The sequence below is a fragment of the Poeciliopsis prolifica genome, unplaced genomic scaffold (assembly GCF_027474105.1).
Source record: "Poeciliopsis prolifica strain line A6 unplaced genomic scaffold, Auburn_PproV2 SCAFFOLD009, whole genome shotgun sequence".
NCBI classification, from domain to species: Eukaryota; Metazoa; Chordata; class Actinopteri; order Cyprinodontiformes; family Poeciliidae; genus Poeciliopsis; species Poeciliopsis prolifica.
The window spans coordinates 2,386,826-2,407,364 of NW_026562384.1; the positions used below are offsets into that span (position 1 = coordinate 2,386,826).

At 38.4% G+C, this 20,539-nt stretch overlaps 1 protein-coding gene across 6 annotated transcripts in view; it reads left to right on the forward strand.

The window, feature by feature from the left end:
• The window catches only part of mtus1a (microtubule associated tumor suppressor 1a), a 31,702-nt gene extending 11,312 nt beyond the window's left edge, over positions 1-20,390 (forward strand). For 5 of the 6 annotated variants that reach the window (XM_055034672.1, XM_055034670.1, XM_055034671.1 and 2 more), the window contains 10 exons: positions 863-970; positions 7,359-7,555; positions 12,607-12,673; positions 15,880-16,094; positions 16,181-16,286; positions 17,299-17,372; positions 17,490-17,585; positions 17,982-18,098; positions 18,194-18,291; positions 19,376-20,389. In XM_055034672.1, the coding sequence (XP_054890647.1) occupies positions 863-970; positions 7,359-7,555; positions 12,607-12,673; positions 15,880-16,094; positions 16,181-16,286; positions 17,299-17,372; positions 17,490-17,585; positions 17,982-18,098; positions 18,194-18,291; positions 19,376-19,604 (1,307 nt within the window). In that variant the 3' untranslated portion in view covers positions 19,605-20,389. Of the gene's footprint in view, positions 1-862; positions 971-7,358; positions 7,556-12,606; positions 12,674-15,879; positions 16,095-16,180; positions 16,287-17,298; positions 17,373-17,489; positions 17,586-17,981; positions 18,099-18,193; positions 18,292-19,375 lie in introns of all 6 variants that reach the window. The other variant, XM_055034668.1, reaches the window with a different exon arrangement.
• Positions 20,391-20,539: the final 149 nt, after the last annotated feature.

Consider the following 20,539-nt stretch of genomic DNA (forward strand, 5'->3'; position numbering starts at 1 on the left):
TTTTTCTGCCCTGAAATATGAACCTCTTGGTCAGAGACTACCTGTAGCCAAAAAGACTGAGAAAGTGATCACAGGAAGCTGAAGATTGGATTGCTTTTTGCCAGCCGCATGGAGACGACCTCAATAGCATGATGGATTTGGCTCAGGAACAAGCTCATCATCATCCTCTCCTGTCTCCAGCCAAACAAGCATCACACCCTTCCTTGACCTACAGCTTTCCAGATGCTCTATCTTCCACCTCAGTCATGATCTCTTCTGCTTCCAATTTAGTCCATTTTTATGTAGCTAATCATTATCTTCTGTGTAAATAGCCATTTGAAGTAAAGTTGGGTATGGTTTAAAGGATTATTTAATGGGAGTTACAAAAAATATGTTTTTGAGACTGGAATGACAAACTGGCTTTAGGACAAATTAATCTGGAGTTTTACTTAATAAAGATACTAGAGCTTTCTGTCACAGGTAAGACATCAAATGACTGAAACTTGTTAACAGAAAACAAACTTTAAAAATCCTCAACCATCTCTTTTGAAATAAAATCTCAATTTATACAAATAGGCCAGCATAAGTTCTTTCTTTCTTTTTTTTTTGGTCTTTTTTAACATTTTCAATTTAATCTTTTATTCTATCCGCGTCAAACATTACTCTGAGATTGTATGGTAATACCACATGAAGAAAACATTTTAATCGTGGTTTGATTGTATCACTTCGATCTCTGTTGGCCTGTTGACGTTTTTCCTCTTGGTATTTAGTTCAGCTTTATAGCTGCACTCAGGTGTCAGTTCTTAGTGTTGGAAATCACCTTTCTGCTTCATGATGGGTTGAATTAACTTCAGCTTTTTCTCTCATGTGGATCTTCTTGTAGCGACCTTGACTGCATCTTCCACAAACAAGGGACCATCAAGCTCTACAGGCACTCCGCTGAAAAAGACCAATTATGGAAGACTTGTTGAACATACGTATTGTGGAACTGGTAAGGTTTCTTTTGTTACTTTTAATCATGGCAACGTCGCTTACTTGAGTTATTTCAACACTCCTTAGAAATGTTTTGACCGAAGAATCTGTAATCGTTTGGCTTCTTATGCCATCTTGAAAAGTCTAAAAATGTTTTGATTTTACCTTCAATAGGACGGGTTAGTTTGGGAGATGAAAATAATAGGACCGTGGTCAGTTATTTGAATTTCTTGATGCATTATTTTATCTACAAGCTAATTTTTGTATGTGTGTCATTGTTGTACCCGTTTTTATTGAAATCAAATTTTTCATTTATTAAATAAAAATCCAGTGATAAATGGTGGCTTTTTAAAAAATCAAGTTGGACCATTTAAATGAGTTTAAACTCTTAAATCCTGATTGGATTCTGGTTTAGATGCTAATCAAAGCATTGAAACTGCTGCTTTAATAAATATGTAAAGCTGTCAGTATGTTATGATTTTAAAAATCTGTATTTTTAAATATTTTTGAAAATGTTTAAAAACAAAACATATTTTTTGTAACTGTAAAATTGCTGAATATCAGTCCTGTGCTGCATTGCCATATCGGAGGTGATGTCAACATTTTTGCTGTTTTTATGATATCTGAAACATATTGATAATAAAACTCCTGAAGTATTTTGAGCTTAAAGTCATGCAATTCATTGTAGAAAATTGTAATGTCTTCAAATTGAAGATTTCTAGAAAATCTGGATCAGTTTTTCTATGTCCTGCTTCATGTGAATATTTTTGGCTAGTGATGAATATGAGGCATCCTTATCGCTGTTTCAAGCTCGTCTTCTCTCTTTCTCACATTTAGTTTTAGTCACCTGACAAAACCTGAGCAGCCTGTCGGTTCCTATTCCTCCTGGTACGAGAACAAATTGAAATAAACGAGGGAAATGTTCTGAACAACATACAGTTGTTACTGGCTGCAGCTCTCTCTTCTGAGCGCTCCGCCCACACAGCCTGCCCTCTCTCCTGTCTCTCTCGCTTCGTATCCTGGCTCTGCTTCAGCATCGCCGTCATCATGCTCTGAAACGCAGCTCTTAAAGATTTGTGTTTTTGGCAAAAACTGGAGCTTACAGAATTAAGGGATATATATATATTTATTTATTTATTTTTTTTATTTACTTTTTTCTCTACATCACATCTAGGAGCCTGGGCCACAGCGGCTGGACGTCCTTTATGCGCTCAGCTGGGAATTAGTTTTCTAACTTGGAAGGCTTGCCATACTGAACTGGGTGCCCTCACTTTTTTCAAATCCGTCTCTGTGGAGTAACTATTGCAACTGCTTTATGTTATTTTTACTTAGTTACTCTCCTCCGATCCTGATCAGAGTCATCTGAAGACATTTCCAAAGCTGCTGGTGTGCACATCAAGGATGAGGCATCTACATTAGAAAAACGATTTAGATTTTGTTATTATTATTATTAGTATTGGCTACAAACATTGAATTATTTGTTTTTGAGCCATGTTATGGTCTCCAAAGCTCTCCCTGTCAATCATCCACGTGCGTCTGACCGCCAAAGGCTTGCTCCGAAACATTCAGCTGCTGTCAGGATGCAGGAAAATCCCTGTGGTTTTCAAAGCAGGTCTGTCAGTCATGTATGTGTTTTTGATTGCTGTAGCATTGCTATTTTTCTCTTTCCTTACAAGTATAGTTAACTGTTCCTACAGGCTATTTTTAGTGATGCTTCTTGAGGGTTAGCAAAGCAAGTGGTTCAGGTTTCATTTACTTCATTTCCTCGCTCAGCAAAACCTACAACTCCACAGAACTATATCTAGATGTGACGGCAGTTTTCCAGCTGTAAACAAACACAGTTGACTACTGAAGGCATATTGACATTCTTTGTTGGTTTGCAGAATTTTTTTTAAGGCTTCGTCTTATGCAGCTGTCAAGCAAACTGTCTCTTTATTTCCTCACTAAAACAGAGTGCTCTTGTTTTACTCGGTGCATGAAGGTTATTTTGATCCTGGTCACTTTGTTGTGATCGGTCAGCAGTATACTGAGAACATGGTGCAGTAGTAAATCAATATGTTGCTGCTTTCATAATAATCAAAACAGTCCTGAGGGCAGACTGTAACCTTGGCCTAATAATACAAAAACGTCACATTTACAGTTAGAAATGGAATAGAAACAGTCTTTATTGACCCAGGAAGGGGCCAAACAGGGGTAAGGGCAGCATCAGGCATAGGTTAACACACACAAAACAAATTCTTAAATGTTAAAAACAATGAGAAAAGCGATAATAATAAACATATACTGTACAAGACTATAATTGAAAATACTGTGCAATTGGAAATAAAAATATCTGATTCATGATCCAAAGGATCCAACTGTCGGATAATTTTTTCCAAAAATTTACCGAATATTTACAGTACATTACATCACTGTTATATCAGTCCAAGAAAAAAAGCTGAAATGTTGTTTAAAATGAGTAAGAACAGAGTAGTTAAATGATAATTTGGTTATAATAAAACAAAGTCAATTATCTGCAATGGAAAACCCTTTCAGAGAAAGATGTTGATATCTATGCCTCTTCTTTAATTCGTAAAATAAAAATTTTAAAGCCAACTTGGAGAATAACGCTATGGTAAAGTTGCACTTATTTCAGACAGTGGCCCTCTGTTTAAATCCTATTCTGTGCAGAGAATAGATATCAGTAATTGCTGCCACCAAGCACCATAACAAGTGTCTAATTGTGAGGGGTCTCCTCACCCATCATGCTTTGTGCTGCGATGTGACGTCTCTGAACAGTGCAGTGTCAGTGTGTTGACCCAACGCTACGTTTTCAAGTTGGAGACATGTCTGAAATGAAAGGGAAACGTGTTTCATCACTACTGTCCGGACTTTTAGAAAGACAAACTCCTGGGGTCAGTCGTCTGTTTTTATGGTTAAAGAGAGTCTCTGTGTTTGCTCAGATTTGAGTTTTTGAGAAAACAAAAAATGAACAAAGCCAGTGATGCTTCTTCTCAGACTCGTTGTGAACACAGAAATATTTCCTGCCCATTTTCCTATTATTACACTTGTTTGAAGAAACCAATGAACAACCTTATATAAGCATAAACTAAAAATAGGCAATCTTGCGTGTCATAGCTGGACAACTTCTCAAGATCACTTCTGAATAATTTAACTGGTGACGCCATAAATTATTTAAATTCTGCAGCGTTTTCTAACATCCACCTGTGGTCTTGGATGGAAGCCCAAGCAGTTTATTTTTATATCAGCATTTCACTTCATGAATATAATTGAGAAACGTAAAAATCTCTTTTTGGTCTAAATTTCTTAATCAAATCTGAAATAATTTTGTTACTTTTAATGTCACAGACTAATAAAAAATCTACTTATCTTTTCATATTTATACAGTGTAGGCACAGGATACCTTAAATCAGGAATGTCAAAGTCAAAAACACAGAGGGCCAAAAAAGCTAATTTGCTACAAGCCGAAGCCCCGACTGGTTCTACATTTCTTAAAATATGATTAAATGATTGCACATAGCCTGTTGAAGCAAGACCTAACACTCTGTGTATTATTGAATAATTAAATGAATAAAGTAATATTTTGTTATGACTGTCAGTAATTTCAAGTGAAACCATTTTTCAACAGGCAAACAGACAAAAACAAACTTCCTTCAAAGAAAAATTGCATGTTCTGTACATTAAAGGAATAAAGCAATATTTTGTTATTACTGTCATTAACCTCAAGGGAAAACATTTTCAACAAGCAAACAGCAAAGAATTAAATTGTTTTGAAAAACTAAATATGTTTCTTAATATCAAGATAAATACATAAATTAAAGTGCATGCAGTATAAACTGAAAGTACATTATTGTGCTGCTCTATGATGTCCATATTCTTGTCTTTGTGTGTTTCTGAGAAGCTTGATATATTATATTTTTAGATTACAGCTAGACTATATACACACATACATGGCATCGTTACTTTGAAAAAGTAACTTTAATCAGATTACTGATTACTCCTGGAAAAAGTAACTTAGTTAAATTACTGATTACTTGATTTGGAAAGTAACTAAGTTACATTAAAAGTAACTATTTTAGTTACTTTTAGCAGCTGCTAACAACAACAACATAACTCCACCACCTGTGAACATCACATTGATCTTTGCCAATACTTAATTGCAAGTTATTTTAGATGATTATCAACAATGTGTCTCCACTTATATGGTTGAACTGAAGGGGAGATTGTTTAATGTTTACAACGGTACCAAAAAATCTTTAGCAATCTGTGGATGTTTTTGTGTGTTTCTATTGTCTGAAAAACCAGCGTCCTGGTTGTGCTTTACGGCCCTGCGTTTGGAGTCAGAGCACAGTGCACGGATCTCCTCCTGCCGCTCCACAACTCAGATGTCCCGCTGCACAGATTTGGGACACTTATCTTAATATTAATAATTATGATGTCGTTTATTTGCACAACTTCACGGATACGTGAAGTGACTGTTTTCACGTTTATTGCTCTGTTCATATTAGTTTCGATGTTTTCAACTTTCTGGAGCACAACACGAAGCTTGACGTCATTCAGAGATCATATACTAACTTGACATTAACAAAGACAGTGGGACGGATCATCCAGGAAATGATGGACAGGCAGTCTAAATAAAATGTCAAATTCTGGGGTTTATGCACTAGATGTGTCAAACGCTGCAAATTGTTCAAATTGCGCCACAACGGCCCTTGTTGCGCCTCCACATAGACTATGAATGCAAACATTCTTTTCCTATGGGAGTTGATAAGCAACCAGTCCTAAAGTACTTCCATCTGCTGGCCTCGCTTGGAAGTGCGTTTCAAATTAAAATTACTGCGATGCTATTCATCATCATCTGTTGAAAAAAGGCTGAAAAATGTTGACGCTTAGAATTCTGAAATTAAATTCTAAAATATATTTTGTTTTTCTCCACAGAAACCCTAATATTCTTTTGCACCAGCAAAGACAGTCAGGTTTTTTATATATTGGTCATTTAGAGGTGGCAAAAGCAACAACAAAAAAAAACTAGTATGGTCTGAACTTAAGACAAAGTAAATGATTTCTGAAACTAAAATATGCTGATGTGTCTGTTTACTGCAAGCTGATTTCCTCTGAAAATCCAGCAGAGGGCAGTGTAACTTCAAGGCCTGCAGAAATTAGAGGTTTAATTCAATGGGCTTTTTTTCTGTTTTTTATATAGCTCTCTAACTAAATTATGCAAAAACTTAATCTAAGGATATAAAGAATGAATATATAACGGGAACTTAGTAGCTTAACATTTAAAGATGCAGTGTGTGTTTTTATTGGAGGAAAATGATAAATTACCAGATGTTTTATATCCATGTGTCAGAATAAAAAGATCCACTGAGTGAGTTGTAATAGAGACTGTTAAAATTCAGCAACTCTTAAATCAGTGGCTCTCTTTCTTATTTTGCAGACAACACTGTAAGATTGGGTGGAGCAGACAGTTTTACCAAAACATCCTACTTTTACACACTCATTAACTCAACAGTGGAAAAATGTGCTAAGTACCCAAAAGAGTCAAACTCACTACACTGCTGTTGTGTAAATGGCATCATAAAGTTTATCTTTATCATGAATCCAAAAGTTTTATTACCATTGTTTTTTTTTCCTATTGTAAATTAGCAGTAGCCCCACAAGTCAGACCCGTGTAAAACACCCAATCAGAGTTGGGCAGTAACTAGTTACATTACCTCAGTTACATTTACTTAAGTAACATTTTCAGGAAAAAAGTTACTCATAGGGAGTTGTTTATTTTTCACTAACTTTAACTTTATTATGAAGTAGTTCTACTCTTATTTGAGTTCGATGTCTGGCTGCTCTACCCACTGTGAGAAGCTTCACTGAATGAAGAACAAGTTTGTTTGAATCAAAAATTCGCCAGACACATGCCTGCAACTTTTGTTAGAAGTTTTGTGTACATTTTCTATTGGAAAAAATGTTTCCTTGACCTGAAATCGTTATTATTATTATTTGAAATTATTTTCATTTTGGACTGTAAAGTTTTGTGGAAATACTGGTGTCAGTGCATCTGATTGTGTAATTTTTAAATATTAAACAAATGACATTTTGATCAGTTACTCAATACTTGAGTTGAGTTTTTACCAAATACTTTTTGCTCTTGAGTAATTTCTTGAGCAGCTACTTTTGTATAAAAACATGCTAAAGTTGTGCTGCTCTCGCTTGAGTATAAGTTTTGGTTACTCTACCCACATCTGCACAAAATAACCAAAGCCAATGTCATTAAAAACAGCTTTTTTGAGCCACGCAAATGGAAGTTACCATCCATCAGATTTATAAACAGAAACTTATCAATGTTATGCTTGTCAAAATATGGGTAAAATATTGCTAATGATTAATTGTCCACTGGTGTGCTTTTACAGTGGACAAGAACAAATCCAAGGCCGTCTCCAGGCAGCATCAGCAGCAACCTTCCCAACGAGCAAAGGTCTCTACGTCTCGAACTGCGGCACAGGACGAGAAGAGAGAACGGATAATCCATCAGCTCAAAGGGTTCCTGACAGACAGCAACTGTAGGTTCCAGGCACTTGCCATCGTTCTGCAGCAAACTTTGGCTCAGGTGAGAAAGTTCACCGATTTTTAACTCTAGAGGATGATGAAGCTTTTCTATGTTAGAAGAGTCTTTTATCAAAGACTAGATTACATCTTACATTCTTGATGTTATGAGACTTAAGATTTAGAAATGTAATTACTTTTATTTTTATTTGCTACTTTTATCTGCTAAAATATGTAAACTGCATACCTGTAATTTATTTTGAGATTCCAAATTAATATAAATATACATGTTTTTTTTTTATTTTTATGTTATTGACTACTGATGCACTAAAAAGTCACATTTTTATTTCTATTTTGTTGACATAAGGTGACTCTGCAAAAATACAAAATCTTACCTAGACAAAACTAACTTACAAGTAACTTTTTAGCAAGATGTAGGAATTTGTTTAAAGTCAATCATTTCTCATATTGAGGGAGAGAAAGTTCTGGTTTAATTTATCAGATTGTATCTTTTATAAGTAGAAAAGAATCTTCAAGTGGATCTAGTACTTTTTCATCAACATCAAGGAATTATTTACTTAGAACAAATTCCTATATGTTGCTGAAAAGTTACTTGTTAGTTGTGTCTTACTTTAACTGCATCATGACATTTGCACTAGAAACTAGACCAAAGGTAATTGGTAAAATTTTTGTGGTTGTGCAGTGCACCAAATGAAAAGCAGACATGGCTGGATATTGTCCAACCTTATAAATGTCTGCTATTGGTCAGTCATCTCTGGACCAATTAAAGACAAATTTAGTTTGATCTGTAGTTTCTTCATCTCTGCCAGGCTTTTGAGAGAAAAAAATTCCCTTTACATCAAATGACTCACCAAAACCACACAATGGGTCAGATTTAAACATTTGAAATTTCCACATTTACTAACCATCTGACCTGTTTCTTTATTTCACTACACATTAAATTTTTTTGTTTTGTTTTTAAGTTTCTGATATATGTAAATTTCTTCCCTGCTGATTTTTTGACGATAGACCAATCCAGTTATTGTCTATGAACTATAAATTGTTGAAAATATTTTAACTTCAGCTTTCCTGCCTGTAATGGAAGCGAAGATGATGTCCTGTCGTGTTTGTAAAAAGCGGTATGCAAAACAAGGATTTACTCGTTTAAGACAGACGAAACGATTCCAACGCTGACATTTTAATCTCATATGGGCAATTAGTTTGCTTAGCTGGTCAGCTGATTTTAATTCTTGAAGATGTTGGATACAAACAATATTCAACACTGCAAAGGGAGGACGGAAAAGACCAGAACACAGACATGTGTCGACATGTTGTGAAAACTAATGTTCCCTTTTAAATAGCCCTCTCTGGGACTGAAGGGGCGAACATTAAGACTTCTTCACTCGGTGACCCTGTCACTGGATACCCTTTGTTCTCAGCATCAACCGGCTCAGAGTGTTTACTGACCAGCTGATAAATCAGTGCATCTCCTACTTTATCACGATCCCTGCACTCTGTTGTGATCCGAGTCTGAATGACGACACTGTCTGAGAGACTTCTGAGCTGCTGTATTTTTAATGAATTTATATGTAAATTATTCATGTACTCCACCAAGATGCCAAGAGTTTCTCTTTCTTTGGAAACTATACAAAGCAATAACAGAAGCTCATATTTCAGACACCTCTTATTCTTATAGGGTGGATTCTCGCCTCAGAACCAGCGATCTTTATGGTACAGCAGCGTAGCCGCTAAGGGTAGTAGAGGCTCCTTTATGAAGACACTAGTGCTGTATGGTATGGTTTGTTTGCTGTGTTCTTGAATAGTGTTATCCGCATTATTCATCAGTTGGATGTTGCCAGGGGCGACAATGGCTGTTGATTTTTGTTGTTCCTCTGCTTCAGTCTAGTTCCCTGTTTTAAAAATGAATCCTTTTAGAAAACGTGTTTGTCACACAAAGTCGCCTTTGTGCTTCGTTTTGTCTGGTCCCCAGCTGACTTTTACACCAGAGACATTTCTTGCAGTTGTAAGTTGATGCAGAGTTCACGTGATTTGTGTCCTGATCGGATAAAACTCAGTGTTTGCAACAGTTTTTGTTAAAAGCTATGAATTCATTTTCAGAGAGGGTTTTGTTGAGGAACAGCAGCAGCACGGCTCTCAGTGACGTTCTCTCCGCCGCCTGTTGTCATGGTGGAACAGATTCTGAGTAGAATCCGTTTAATGTCCGTGGAGGCCTCTGAAATGTGGCAGCTGTGTCTAAAGCACAGAGCGTGATCTTTAGTCACTGATGTTTGACTCATGTCCTTGTGTTTTGGGCAGCATAGATGTGAAAACAAATGCATTACCAAATCTTAAAACACACATTTGTTCCTCTGGCAGATAAAGCAGCTGTTCCAGCCTCCGCCCACTGACTCCATTTATTGTTGCATAATAAACCGCTTTATTTTCTGCTTCACACCTGTCAAACACCAACATCTGCCATTCATGACAGTTATAACATGCATTAAGGAGCATAATGTGTGTGTTTTTAATGATCTCAATAATCGTGTAGTGAAGAATGTAATCTGGTGGCCACTCATCATGCCAATAATAGGAGGCAGGCGTTTGCCATCGCGCTGTGAGAATGTCCCAGCTGTTGACTTGATATGGTTATGAACTGCTGCCAAGCACTAAGCAGAGACTGTGTGCTGCTGCTGCTGCTGCTTCTTATCACCTGTTTGGACGGTGAAGTGTGGCTTCTGTTTCCCCCAGGCTGCCTGATTTCACATTACTGCTTCAGCTGCTGGCTTTGCAAAACCCAGCAGCGTAATTGGTAAAGTATGGCTTCAAAAAGTTCAACTTTTTGTAATTTTGTCAAATTCCACTTATTAAAAATTTATTGTGATTTTGTTTCACAATTCACACTTGAAGTGTAAAGCATATGTGTAATGTGTTCTTAAATTGCTTTTACTTGTACAAATCTGAAATGTGCGGAGTACATTTGTATTTTGCCCCGCTCAGTATAACAGGCCTGAAATAAATCCGCCGCAAGAAATTACTTTCATCAATCACAAGTTTAGTAAATGAGGCCCATTTCAGCTCTGCGTGCCGACTTCATTATCAGCTCAAAAACAGCCACATGATCAAAATACCTGCTTTTAAAAGCTGTTGACTTATTGTATGTACATGCCAAGTTTAGTCAGTATGAATGAGTAAGGGTGTATTTTTTCTTTATTTTTTTGTTCTTAAAAATGGAAATTTGTTGTCAATCAACTTGCCTGGTTAAAAAAAACCGTTAAATAAAAACTTATTTGCATGTAAATTTTACTATTCAGTTTCCTCAGAGGTTCGTTATTTGACACTGCTTGACGAATGGCCACATTTATTTTTGTTCAGCTTAAGCATATCCCCAAAATGTCTGGAGCTATGGGTGGTTCTGCAAAATTGTCACTCAGACAATTGCATGCCACACTTTTCAGATTATGCTTATAGAATAATTTAGTCAGAGAGAACCTTTTTTGTTTCTCTTTGCATTATGCACTAGAAGTAAAATCTTTCACTTTTCTGCGTCTGCGCAAAATAAAAGTATATGAAAATGATTTGATGGGAAAAGTTGACACACAAATTTGTGGCTGATTTACAAAGTAATTTATATTCCAACCTCATTTGCCTGTTGTAGCTTCCCGACTATTCCAGAAAACTGGAAACATAACCTCTTATCTCGGTCCATATTGTCATGTTACGCTCTACCAAGAGTATCATCTTCATATAAACGTGATACTCTTGGTGGAGAGTAACATAATGTATACCTCTGGAAACACTTCTGCTGGAGAAAATATCGTCTTTCTCCTAAAATGGCAGGATCATGAGCACTAAACTGAAGGAAAAGGGCCATAAAACCTGTTTTAATAAAAGCTAAACAAACAAAAAAAAACAAAGACTGAAAACTAATGTCTGACTTTTTCAACCTTTTATTGATCGCCTCAGCGAGCATAGTGGTCTGTTCTTCTTTTTGTCATTGATTGCATGTTGACTGTAAGCGGCGTTGCTCATGGAGTGGATGGTAAATTGATAGGTCACTGGATGAAATCAGCTTCTAATAAAGAAGCCTGTGGCTGGGGGAGGGCAAACCAAGCTGCACTGGCTGTTTATGAACAGGGTGGTGTCACTGCGCTGGACGGGTCTGATCCCATCGGCCAGCTCTCTGCTCCGTCTCGGTTCTCCTCTTCGTAGTGGCCTCTCTGCTGTGGGGGTGGTCCTAAAGCACTCTGTGGCCCGGCCCGCTTCTTTCTTTTTCTTTCTTTTTTTTTAGATGAAATACGGTAAAGCAGTCACTTCTCTCCACTACCTCTAAAGCGGCTTTTTCAGTCCTCCCTCAGATGTGGTGAGCTCAGTCTGGGAGGGCATGCGTGTGGAGGTGGTACGTCCACCCAGACCGCTGTTCGTCCTGGATTACCGGGTCTCCATAGCGACCAGGGGGGGACTCCAGCACCCAAAGCCTCAGGCTGAGGCTGGATCATGGGCTGCGTTGGCAGCAAAGCCTGTCTTAGTGCTCGCTGCGCTGCAGAGAGGGTAACTGGCTTCTACATTCTTGTTCTCCGCAGTGGGAAACGGATGTAGATCAGAGGGATCACAGTGCTGATGTAAACTGAACTCTTTTTGGTGCCGTTTTGTCCTGCGCAGCTCACGGTGGTCTTTAAATTACGTGGGCTGCATAACGTGATGTGCAGAGCGTCGGGTTGCGGATGTAAATCGGCAGAGTAAGAGAGCAGGGAATTGAATAGTTTGTGGGTTGTTTCTGCGTCAGTTCAAATGGTAGCAGAAGCACTGCAGCTGCAACCCTGACTCAGAAAGGCTAAGGAAGTTTCCCTGACTTGACGAGTCTATGAAACTGGAAACATGAGTTGAATGTCGAGGAGGGTTTTACTTCTCCTCTCCATATCAGTCACCAGAGAACGTCTCTCCCGCCTTGTTTATGTTTTATTTAGTTCTTATCCATAAGTAGAACCGTCTAGCAAACCTGGTCTTATGAGATTCCTGTGTGGATGTCTGTATTTGTAATATCAATGCAAGAGTTAGTTATTCCTCCCCCTCATCAGTGCAGTAACACTGACAGAAGTAATTGTTTTTCCTTTGCAGCGGGATGATGCCACCACGCAGTGCAGAAAGCTGTCTCAAGAACTGGTCAGCCTTAAAGGAGAGCTGGGTAAGTTGCGCCACAGCAGCAGTTGTCACTCTCACTGTCCAGCATTTGCCTGTTGAACTTGTGTCTCTTTTTATCCCCTGCTGATATGCATGCATAAGATTCAACTCTCTAGTATTGTCATTGGAGAGTTGGATAAATCTAATTTAGCTCCTAATTTTACAGTGATAATCACGTCTGTCACCATAACGTTTGCAGGGCAATAAATTGTCCCAGGAATTGCTGCGATAAACGATAATATTGGTACTCAGACAATTTTTAAGTAATATATCGATCATGACCAATGTAGTTTTGGTGTAGTTGGACCAATAACTTCAATTGTGCAAAGAGCAGAAGAACTGGAAGACGTTTTAAATATCCGAAGCAAAACACAAAAACCAAAAACGATCAAATGAAAATAAATAACACACGTAACTGAAACCATAAATAAAATGCCTCTGTAAACATAGATGCTCTTCAAAATATATTAATCATCAGAATGGAAACGATCGCTCTCCTTTGAATTTATTGTGCGATTAATTTCTAATTGCGACTTGATTACATCTAATTTATTTCCCACTGAAGAGCTGTCTGGTATTTTTTAACTAGTTTGCGGTAAATCAAGTTCCAGTTTTACTAGACTTGTTAGGTCAGACGTTTAAGGGTCTCTCCCACTGCTGGCCTGCAGAGGAACTATAACAAGTCCTGTTTAAGTGTCACGGGAACTAGCCTTGCACATGCATTGGTGCTTCAACTCTTGTCCACACACCAGTATTTATCTGGTGGCTGGTGTTCTTTATCTGTCCCCTGTGGGGCTTTGGAGGCCTTTTAGCTCCTCCCCCTCTGTAGCCACCTCAGGACTCCCACATGACTGCTCTTATACGCTGAATGTTGTTATATTTGTACTCTGACACAATCGTCTGTTCAGACTGGCTGGGAGACCCATGCTGACCTGAAACAGGCCTGTTTGGGGTTTTTAGTAAAATGTTTCTGGCTTTGTGGGTTTTTAAAAAAAAAAAAAAAGGTCTGAAGTCACTGTGGGTCACTTTTTGCTTCTGAGTGTAGAATGTATAAATACTTCCTGTGATATCTAGTTTTCTTTAAAGCCCTATTTACAACTGATTTTTCCTCATTGGCTCGTTTCTTCTCTCTTGTTGTCGAGCTTTACACACAACAGGTTAAGCTACACTCATTCATAAAATTACCAATGATCATTTCCCCTTTCACTTTACACATTTTCCATTTTGTTCCAAAAAAAAATATGAAGTAAGTTTTTATCATTTTGTCCTCCTGGTTGTTCTTTGTCTTACTTTTTTTTTAAAAAAATAATTAAGTAGAAAATTGGCTGCAACAACAAAACTAAGGCTGACTGTTTCCTCAACCTTTCATTTTTCAAAGACAGCAGAGGGATAAAATATTAACTTGTGAACAAAAAGTCATTGAAAGAAAAGAACCCTCAAATTTATATGTTTCGTAATCTTTTCTCGTAAAAACTGGCTTTTAATGTTTTGGTTATCCTTAAGGCATAATCGATCGGTTCATTTTTCTTCTGCGGTAACTCTCTGCAGCACAGCGACCTTCCTCCATTTTTAACCACGTTTATCTTTCATTTTCATCTGTTACCGAGTTCGTGTCGTTTATACACTGGGACACAGGGGAGCATATCCTACTGTCAGGCTGTGCCTGAATCAAGTCAACCCACTCTCAAGTCAGGAAACACTTTTCTCCATTCAGGAAATTAATGTCTGCCTCGTTTACAAGATCCCAGCAGACCAATGACGCTACTTGTCATGTGACATCACAATGCTTACACATTTGGTTGTTTTGTTCCTTGTAGGGTATGAAATTGTTGGGTTAACGTGGGATATTGCCAGCCCATCATGAGGATGTTTCAGTTTTATTGAAATATCTAGCAGCAAAACATTCAATGTAGTTATTTTTGCCTTTTCATGGGTCATAATCTGTCATATTTTAAGAGGGTCAAGAGGCTCAAACAAGGGAGCTGCTGAGAAATGATCTTGATTTGATCTAATTTTGCTAAATTGCAGAATTTAGCGACATACATTAGCAGGCTAAAGGACATATTTTCTCTTGCTACAGATCTTGGAAAATCTTTGTGTTTCACACAGTTGTCTCACCGTGGTGAGGAATTGTTGCCTCGGTTAGCCTAGCAATAGCGTAGCATTAGCGCTGTTGTAGCTTCTCCTGTCTGTCAGGGTCTCCTCCTCTCTCTTGCTCTATGTGTCAGATGTTTAGCTGCTATTCTGTCTCTTTTGATGGTAATGCTATATGTAATGTATTATTTTTGTAGTTTTGGAGATGAGGGTGTTGGAATTGGAAGGCCAGCAAATAGCCAAGGCCTTTTACCCAGCATGGCTCCCAACAACAGATTCCCCACCTTTGTGGGTTTTTGTTTAACCATAATAATTTATTAAAATACTTACAATACAAAAACAAAAGCAGAGTATTTTGTATGCAAGGTGGATCTGTACTTTGTTTACCATAATTATTTCAGTATTCATCAAGCTCAAGGACTGCAATATAAATTAGTCTTTTTGCTCAGCTAGTTTTTAATTAAATGTCACAAAGCTCTTTTTAAGGTTTCATATTCAGCTTCATGCAGATTATATCTCAAACTGACCAGATCTATTTTCAGATTGATTTCATGCCCTCCATTGAACACATGTCAGCTTCTCCATGGCTGTATTTTGACAGTCCATATTTAACTTGACCCTGATGGTTTAAAATGACAGCTGTTTATCCATAGCTGCTGATGGAGCAGTCTCACACCCAAAATCAGAAGTAAATATCAACGTCATGAACAACACTCTTTCTAGGAGGGTAATTGTGAGTGTGTTTAATTATGATATTACATAGCTAACACATAAAAGGTCTCGATTGCTGTCGAGTCATCACTGTTGAGCTACACCGAATCATTTAATTGCTTGTGTTTATATTTCTCTCTGCCTATATATAATTAAGCTGTAGTTGGCTGAGAACAAAATGCCATCTCCCTCTGAAAAGTCAATTTTTCCATTCCTTTTTGGAGACCATCTGATGTCACACAATTCACTGAACCAAAATTTCTCGGCGGGAATATTAGGTTACATGCTCAGCGAGTTACTGAAACAATCCGTCCCCTGAAACAATCCGTCCCCTTCAGTCTCTTTCTTCTTTTCGTTTTTTTTTTTAAATGAACACTACATTCTGTCGTTTGTTTTTGCTAACAGCTTGTTCTGTCCACTCGTCTGAGTGCCTGGAGAGGGAAAAGGAAGCGTTGCGCACCGCTCTGCTGGATGCGACACGGAGGCTGCAGGAAGAGCACCAGCAGGAGCTGGCTGACCTGGAGCAGAAGCTGCAGGCTGTCCACAAGGCTGAATGGGACCATGTTCACCTCAACTACCAGGAGGAAGCAAACAAGTACAAGACTCTCATGCAGCAGCAGGTAGCTCTAAGGTTTTGCCTTTTGGTTTTCCGCTTACCTTAAAAGCAACAGTTTGAACATATTTAACTGTGGCTTTTTTTTTTTAGATGGAAGAGCTGAAAGCTAATCAGGAAGCCATGAAGGTGCAACTAGAGAGCAGCCATGCAGAGCAGCTGCAGTCTGTTAGGCAACAGTATGAATTGTCTTTGGAAGGTGAGAGAAAATCAGCGGATCCACTAGGAATGCAAATGACTAAATAATTTATTTGTCTTAATTGTTTATTAATGGGTTATTTGATTATAATTCCAATCGATAAACTAATAAAGTCCTCTAAAAGCTTCTCTTTAGTGTTGTAGTTTTGCCGCCAACCAGCAGAGCGCGATGCTGGTCATGTTTAAGCAGAGCCACCTGATACGTAATTAAAGATGTTGGTGTCGCACCAGAACGGGATGGAGAAACGGTCCAAACAACACTCAATGTGGGAAACAAAAATAGACTTTATGGTTTTCCTATTTGAAATCTAAACACTTGACAAACTTAAGTTATCACTTTAATATCACTCATTCAGCTGAGCTGCATGACAAAGCAGAGGCAACTTCTCATTCAAAAATTACTGATGCGCTACGATGACAAAAATGTGGAAGCCATTAGAGAGAAAAACTGAAACAAGATGGAGGAAAGACATGATTCCAATAAGAAAAGTTTATTTTCTTATTTCTTAGTTTATTTTCTTGTTGTGAGATTATTCACTTCATGGAGTGAAGCTTTAGCATTCCTTCTAGAGCAACCACAGACAGTACTTCTGTATGAATATCTCTATATTAAGTGTTTCACATATTTTATACTTTTCATTTTGTATTTTCTGTCCTGTGCCCTATGAGGTTCCTGCTTGGTTATGTTTTATAAATATGTCTAAATTTAATCTGAGAGGGAAAAACAATTTTCTGTGTAGTGAGCATATAATAATACTTCTGATGCAACATAATGTTAAAATGTAATGACTTTTTTTTTTCTTCTGCATATTATGAACAATATAGCCCGTTATGACACGATGGTCTTGTCAAAATGGCTGCTTGTCAGTTAATCGTTAGTCAATATCTTGTGAAACTTTATGAAACTCTTATGAAATGAAAATAATAGTTCCCTAGATTCTTCTCTGTAATATGGTGTAGAATGGTGATCTACCAGGAAAACTCATTTCCAGTCATTTTTCTGAACTTCTCAGAACTCAGGAGAGTCCACACTCAGGAGCTGCAGTCTTTGGAGCAAGAACTAAAAGATTCAGAAGCTGCTCTATCTGTAAGTAGTTCTCCTCCCCTGGCCCCCACCGCCCCCGTTTATTTATCTGTTTAATACACTTTCGCCATCGATGCACCAATGTACACCAGTTTTCCCACTGGTTTTGCTCATCCACAGGCACAGATTGAGGAGCTGACGGTAGAGAATAATGCCCTGTTAGAGAAGCTAGCTGCAGAGAAGATCAGGAGGAGGGAGCTGGTAGAAAACACTCAGGTACTTTTTGTCTGTGGTATAGAAAGGATTAAGTGTTGAAACTCCTCATGACTGCAGTGCTGTTTGCCCCCGAGTCTCCAATAACAATAAAACCAGTGACTGCCCAAAAGATAAACCACTAATGGACAGATAGAAGATCAATGTGTTCTTGGAAGTGAGAGTTTGTTGTTGTTTTTTTTTTTTTACATGAAGCCTTATTGAAATAACAGTAAGCAGAGCTGGAACTGCTCCATCTCCATATTTTTTGACTAAATATACAGTATATTATCCCTAGTCAGAACTCGGTGCTGCCCTCTGTTGTTTTTCTGTCGCTACAGTTGGATAATGTGCTGTAAATTCACAGGCTTTTCATCTGCTCATAGCCCATCATCATGACCCTGCGTTTTGTCCCCACAGAAGGACTCTCACACTCTGTATTTGGAGCAGGAGCTGGAGAGCCTCAAAGTGGTGCTGGAGATCAAAAACAAACAGCTCCACAAGCAGGAGAAAAAGCTCATGGACATCGGCAAACTGGTGAGAACTGGGCAGCGTGGGGAAAGGTCGCCCAGCAACAACGACAACATAAATAACTACCTAAACCAGAACGTCGCTCCATTTGTTCCAAACAGGCGGATAAAAAGGTGCAGTTGGATGAAATGCTCATCAAGGTCCAGCAAGAAAATGAAGATCTGAAAGCCCGAATGGAAAGGCACGCTGCTCTGTCGAGGTACCAGAACCACAGAGATCATTTCTGGCTGGAGCTACACCGATCAGAGAGTCTGACCTCTGGCTTATGTAGAGATTTGAGCTGATGTCACCAGAGATCACATTTTATTAATATTCATACCGCTTCTGAATGTAGCTCCTAACACGGTGCCTGCATCCTTTAAAAGTCGTCTAAAATTGAGGCTTTAATTCATTTAGAAAATTAACTTGGCCTTTAAATATGGCTACCTTTGACCAGTTGCCTTTCTATGACATTTCTTTACCGAAATTGATTTTTGCAAAAAAAAAAAAAAAAACTTTGTGCAGAAAATGACATTATTTTAGAACAGTCACATGTCTTAAATTTAGTCATTGCAGGACTAATTAATCTTGTATATTCTGTTTCTATTTTTTTTGCTGAACTTTTCTGTCAGGCAAAAGTCTGAGTCACACTCAAACATATTTATTGTGTTCTGTGACTCGAGATGGTTGAGGCTACTGCTAACGCACTGCTAATAATCCCTAGCTAGTTATCTAGCTACATAAATAACTCATAAATGCTGTTTTGCATCTGTCATGGGTAAGTGGAAATTCATCACCAGTTTCCTAGACGAAGTTTATAAATTTATGTGGAGATGCGGTTCTTGGATTTCATTCTTAAAGGTCTTAAAAAGTCTTAAATTTGAATAGGAACAACCTCAAATCTAAGTAACTGTTTTTCAATAATTTACTGATATCTGAAGATTTGGAAGTGGCCTTGCCAGACTCTTAAGTTGAATTCAGTAGCGAGAGACAAACATTAGGGTGATGGGAAGGAGGTCTTTCAATTCTTAATCAGAAAAATTGTATCTTATCAGTGATAAAATGCTAAATGCTTCAGAGAAATGCTTTCCATTTCCTGTATTAAACAAAGTCGTTTATTGTTAAAACAAAATAACTAACTCAGAGCCGATTTATCTGAAATTGAATCAACTGACTTCTCCAGTTAGAGCAGTAAAATCTTCTAGTTTTTGATAACTTTTGAGGCCTAAGTAATCCAGAGTGAATGAAATGTCACACTGGACACCCTTCCGTCTTGTGACCGTGTTTGTGCTGACGCCCTGCAGGCAGCTGTCCACGGAGCAGGCCCTGCTGCAGGAGTCGCTGCAGAAAGAGTCCAAGGTGAACAAGCGGCTGTCCATGGAGAACGAGGAGCTGCTCTGGAAGCTGCACAACGGAGACGTCGGCAGCCCCCGCAAGCTGTCCCCCAGCCCCACCTCGCCCTCAAATCCCTTCAAGCTGCAGTCGCCCCGCGCCTCCGGCTTCTTCTCCAGCCCCCCCGTCTCGCCCAGATAGTGGGGGGCCTGCATCCAGGAAGTAAAAGCAACCCGGGTTCAGCTTTCCTCCTGGAATAAAAAGCCGATCGAATCTTGCCAGCTCCAACCCCGGCTCTTCAAGGACGAGATGAGCGCCACCACTTCCTGTATATAAAGATGCTAAATACTGTAAAGAGAAATATTGCACAGAAGCACTTAATGCCACCTTGTTGTTTGCCTTTGAGAACTGATCAGATGGAGGCTGAGGAGAAAAATCTCAGGACTTTTATTATTACTTCTACCTTTTTTGTCGTTTGTCGTCAGAGGCTTGTCTTCCCTAAAGCTCATGTGTACATGTGCACATTTAGCCTTTCAGTGTTGATGAGCTTTTGTGTTTTTTCCTGATTCTGAACTCCACAGCCATGGAAAGTCTGACTTCAGGATAGCTAAGGGTGTAAATAATTATTCGGAATATCTAAGGAATCCAATCAGACTCAAGCACCTTTTCTCACAAGCGTAACAGTGAGTCTGTAGTTTCATACGCTGGCCTTGAACACCCATTTCCTTACGGTTATTTTTGTTGACAGGGTGCGTGTGTGGTTTCTTTTAAGCCTGCACAGCCAGCTTAGAAAACGCTGTTTAATATTTCTGCTTTCTTTGATGTTTGAGTCCCGTCTGTGACCTCTTAAAGGAAGAGTTAGCTTTAAGGTCAGGGTCCCGATTCTGGGTTTACATCAGGGACACTGGATGTTTCAAAAGGTGTGAATATTTTGTGTGTGGAAATATTACAGATGTGTTTCCCCTTTCTTGAAATATGCAATTAATAAACTCTTTTATTAAACCTGAACAAGGGACGGCTTTTACTTCCGTAGAGCCGCATTTAAACATCGTGAATATTTGCGCTCTTTTATCACTTCTTGGACAGAATTTAGAAAGTCACCCAGTTTGACTTTTGCTAAAGCAGAAAACCATTGC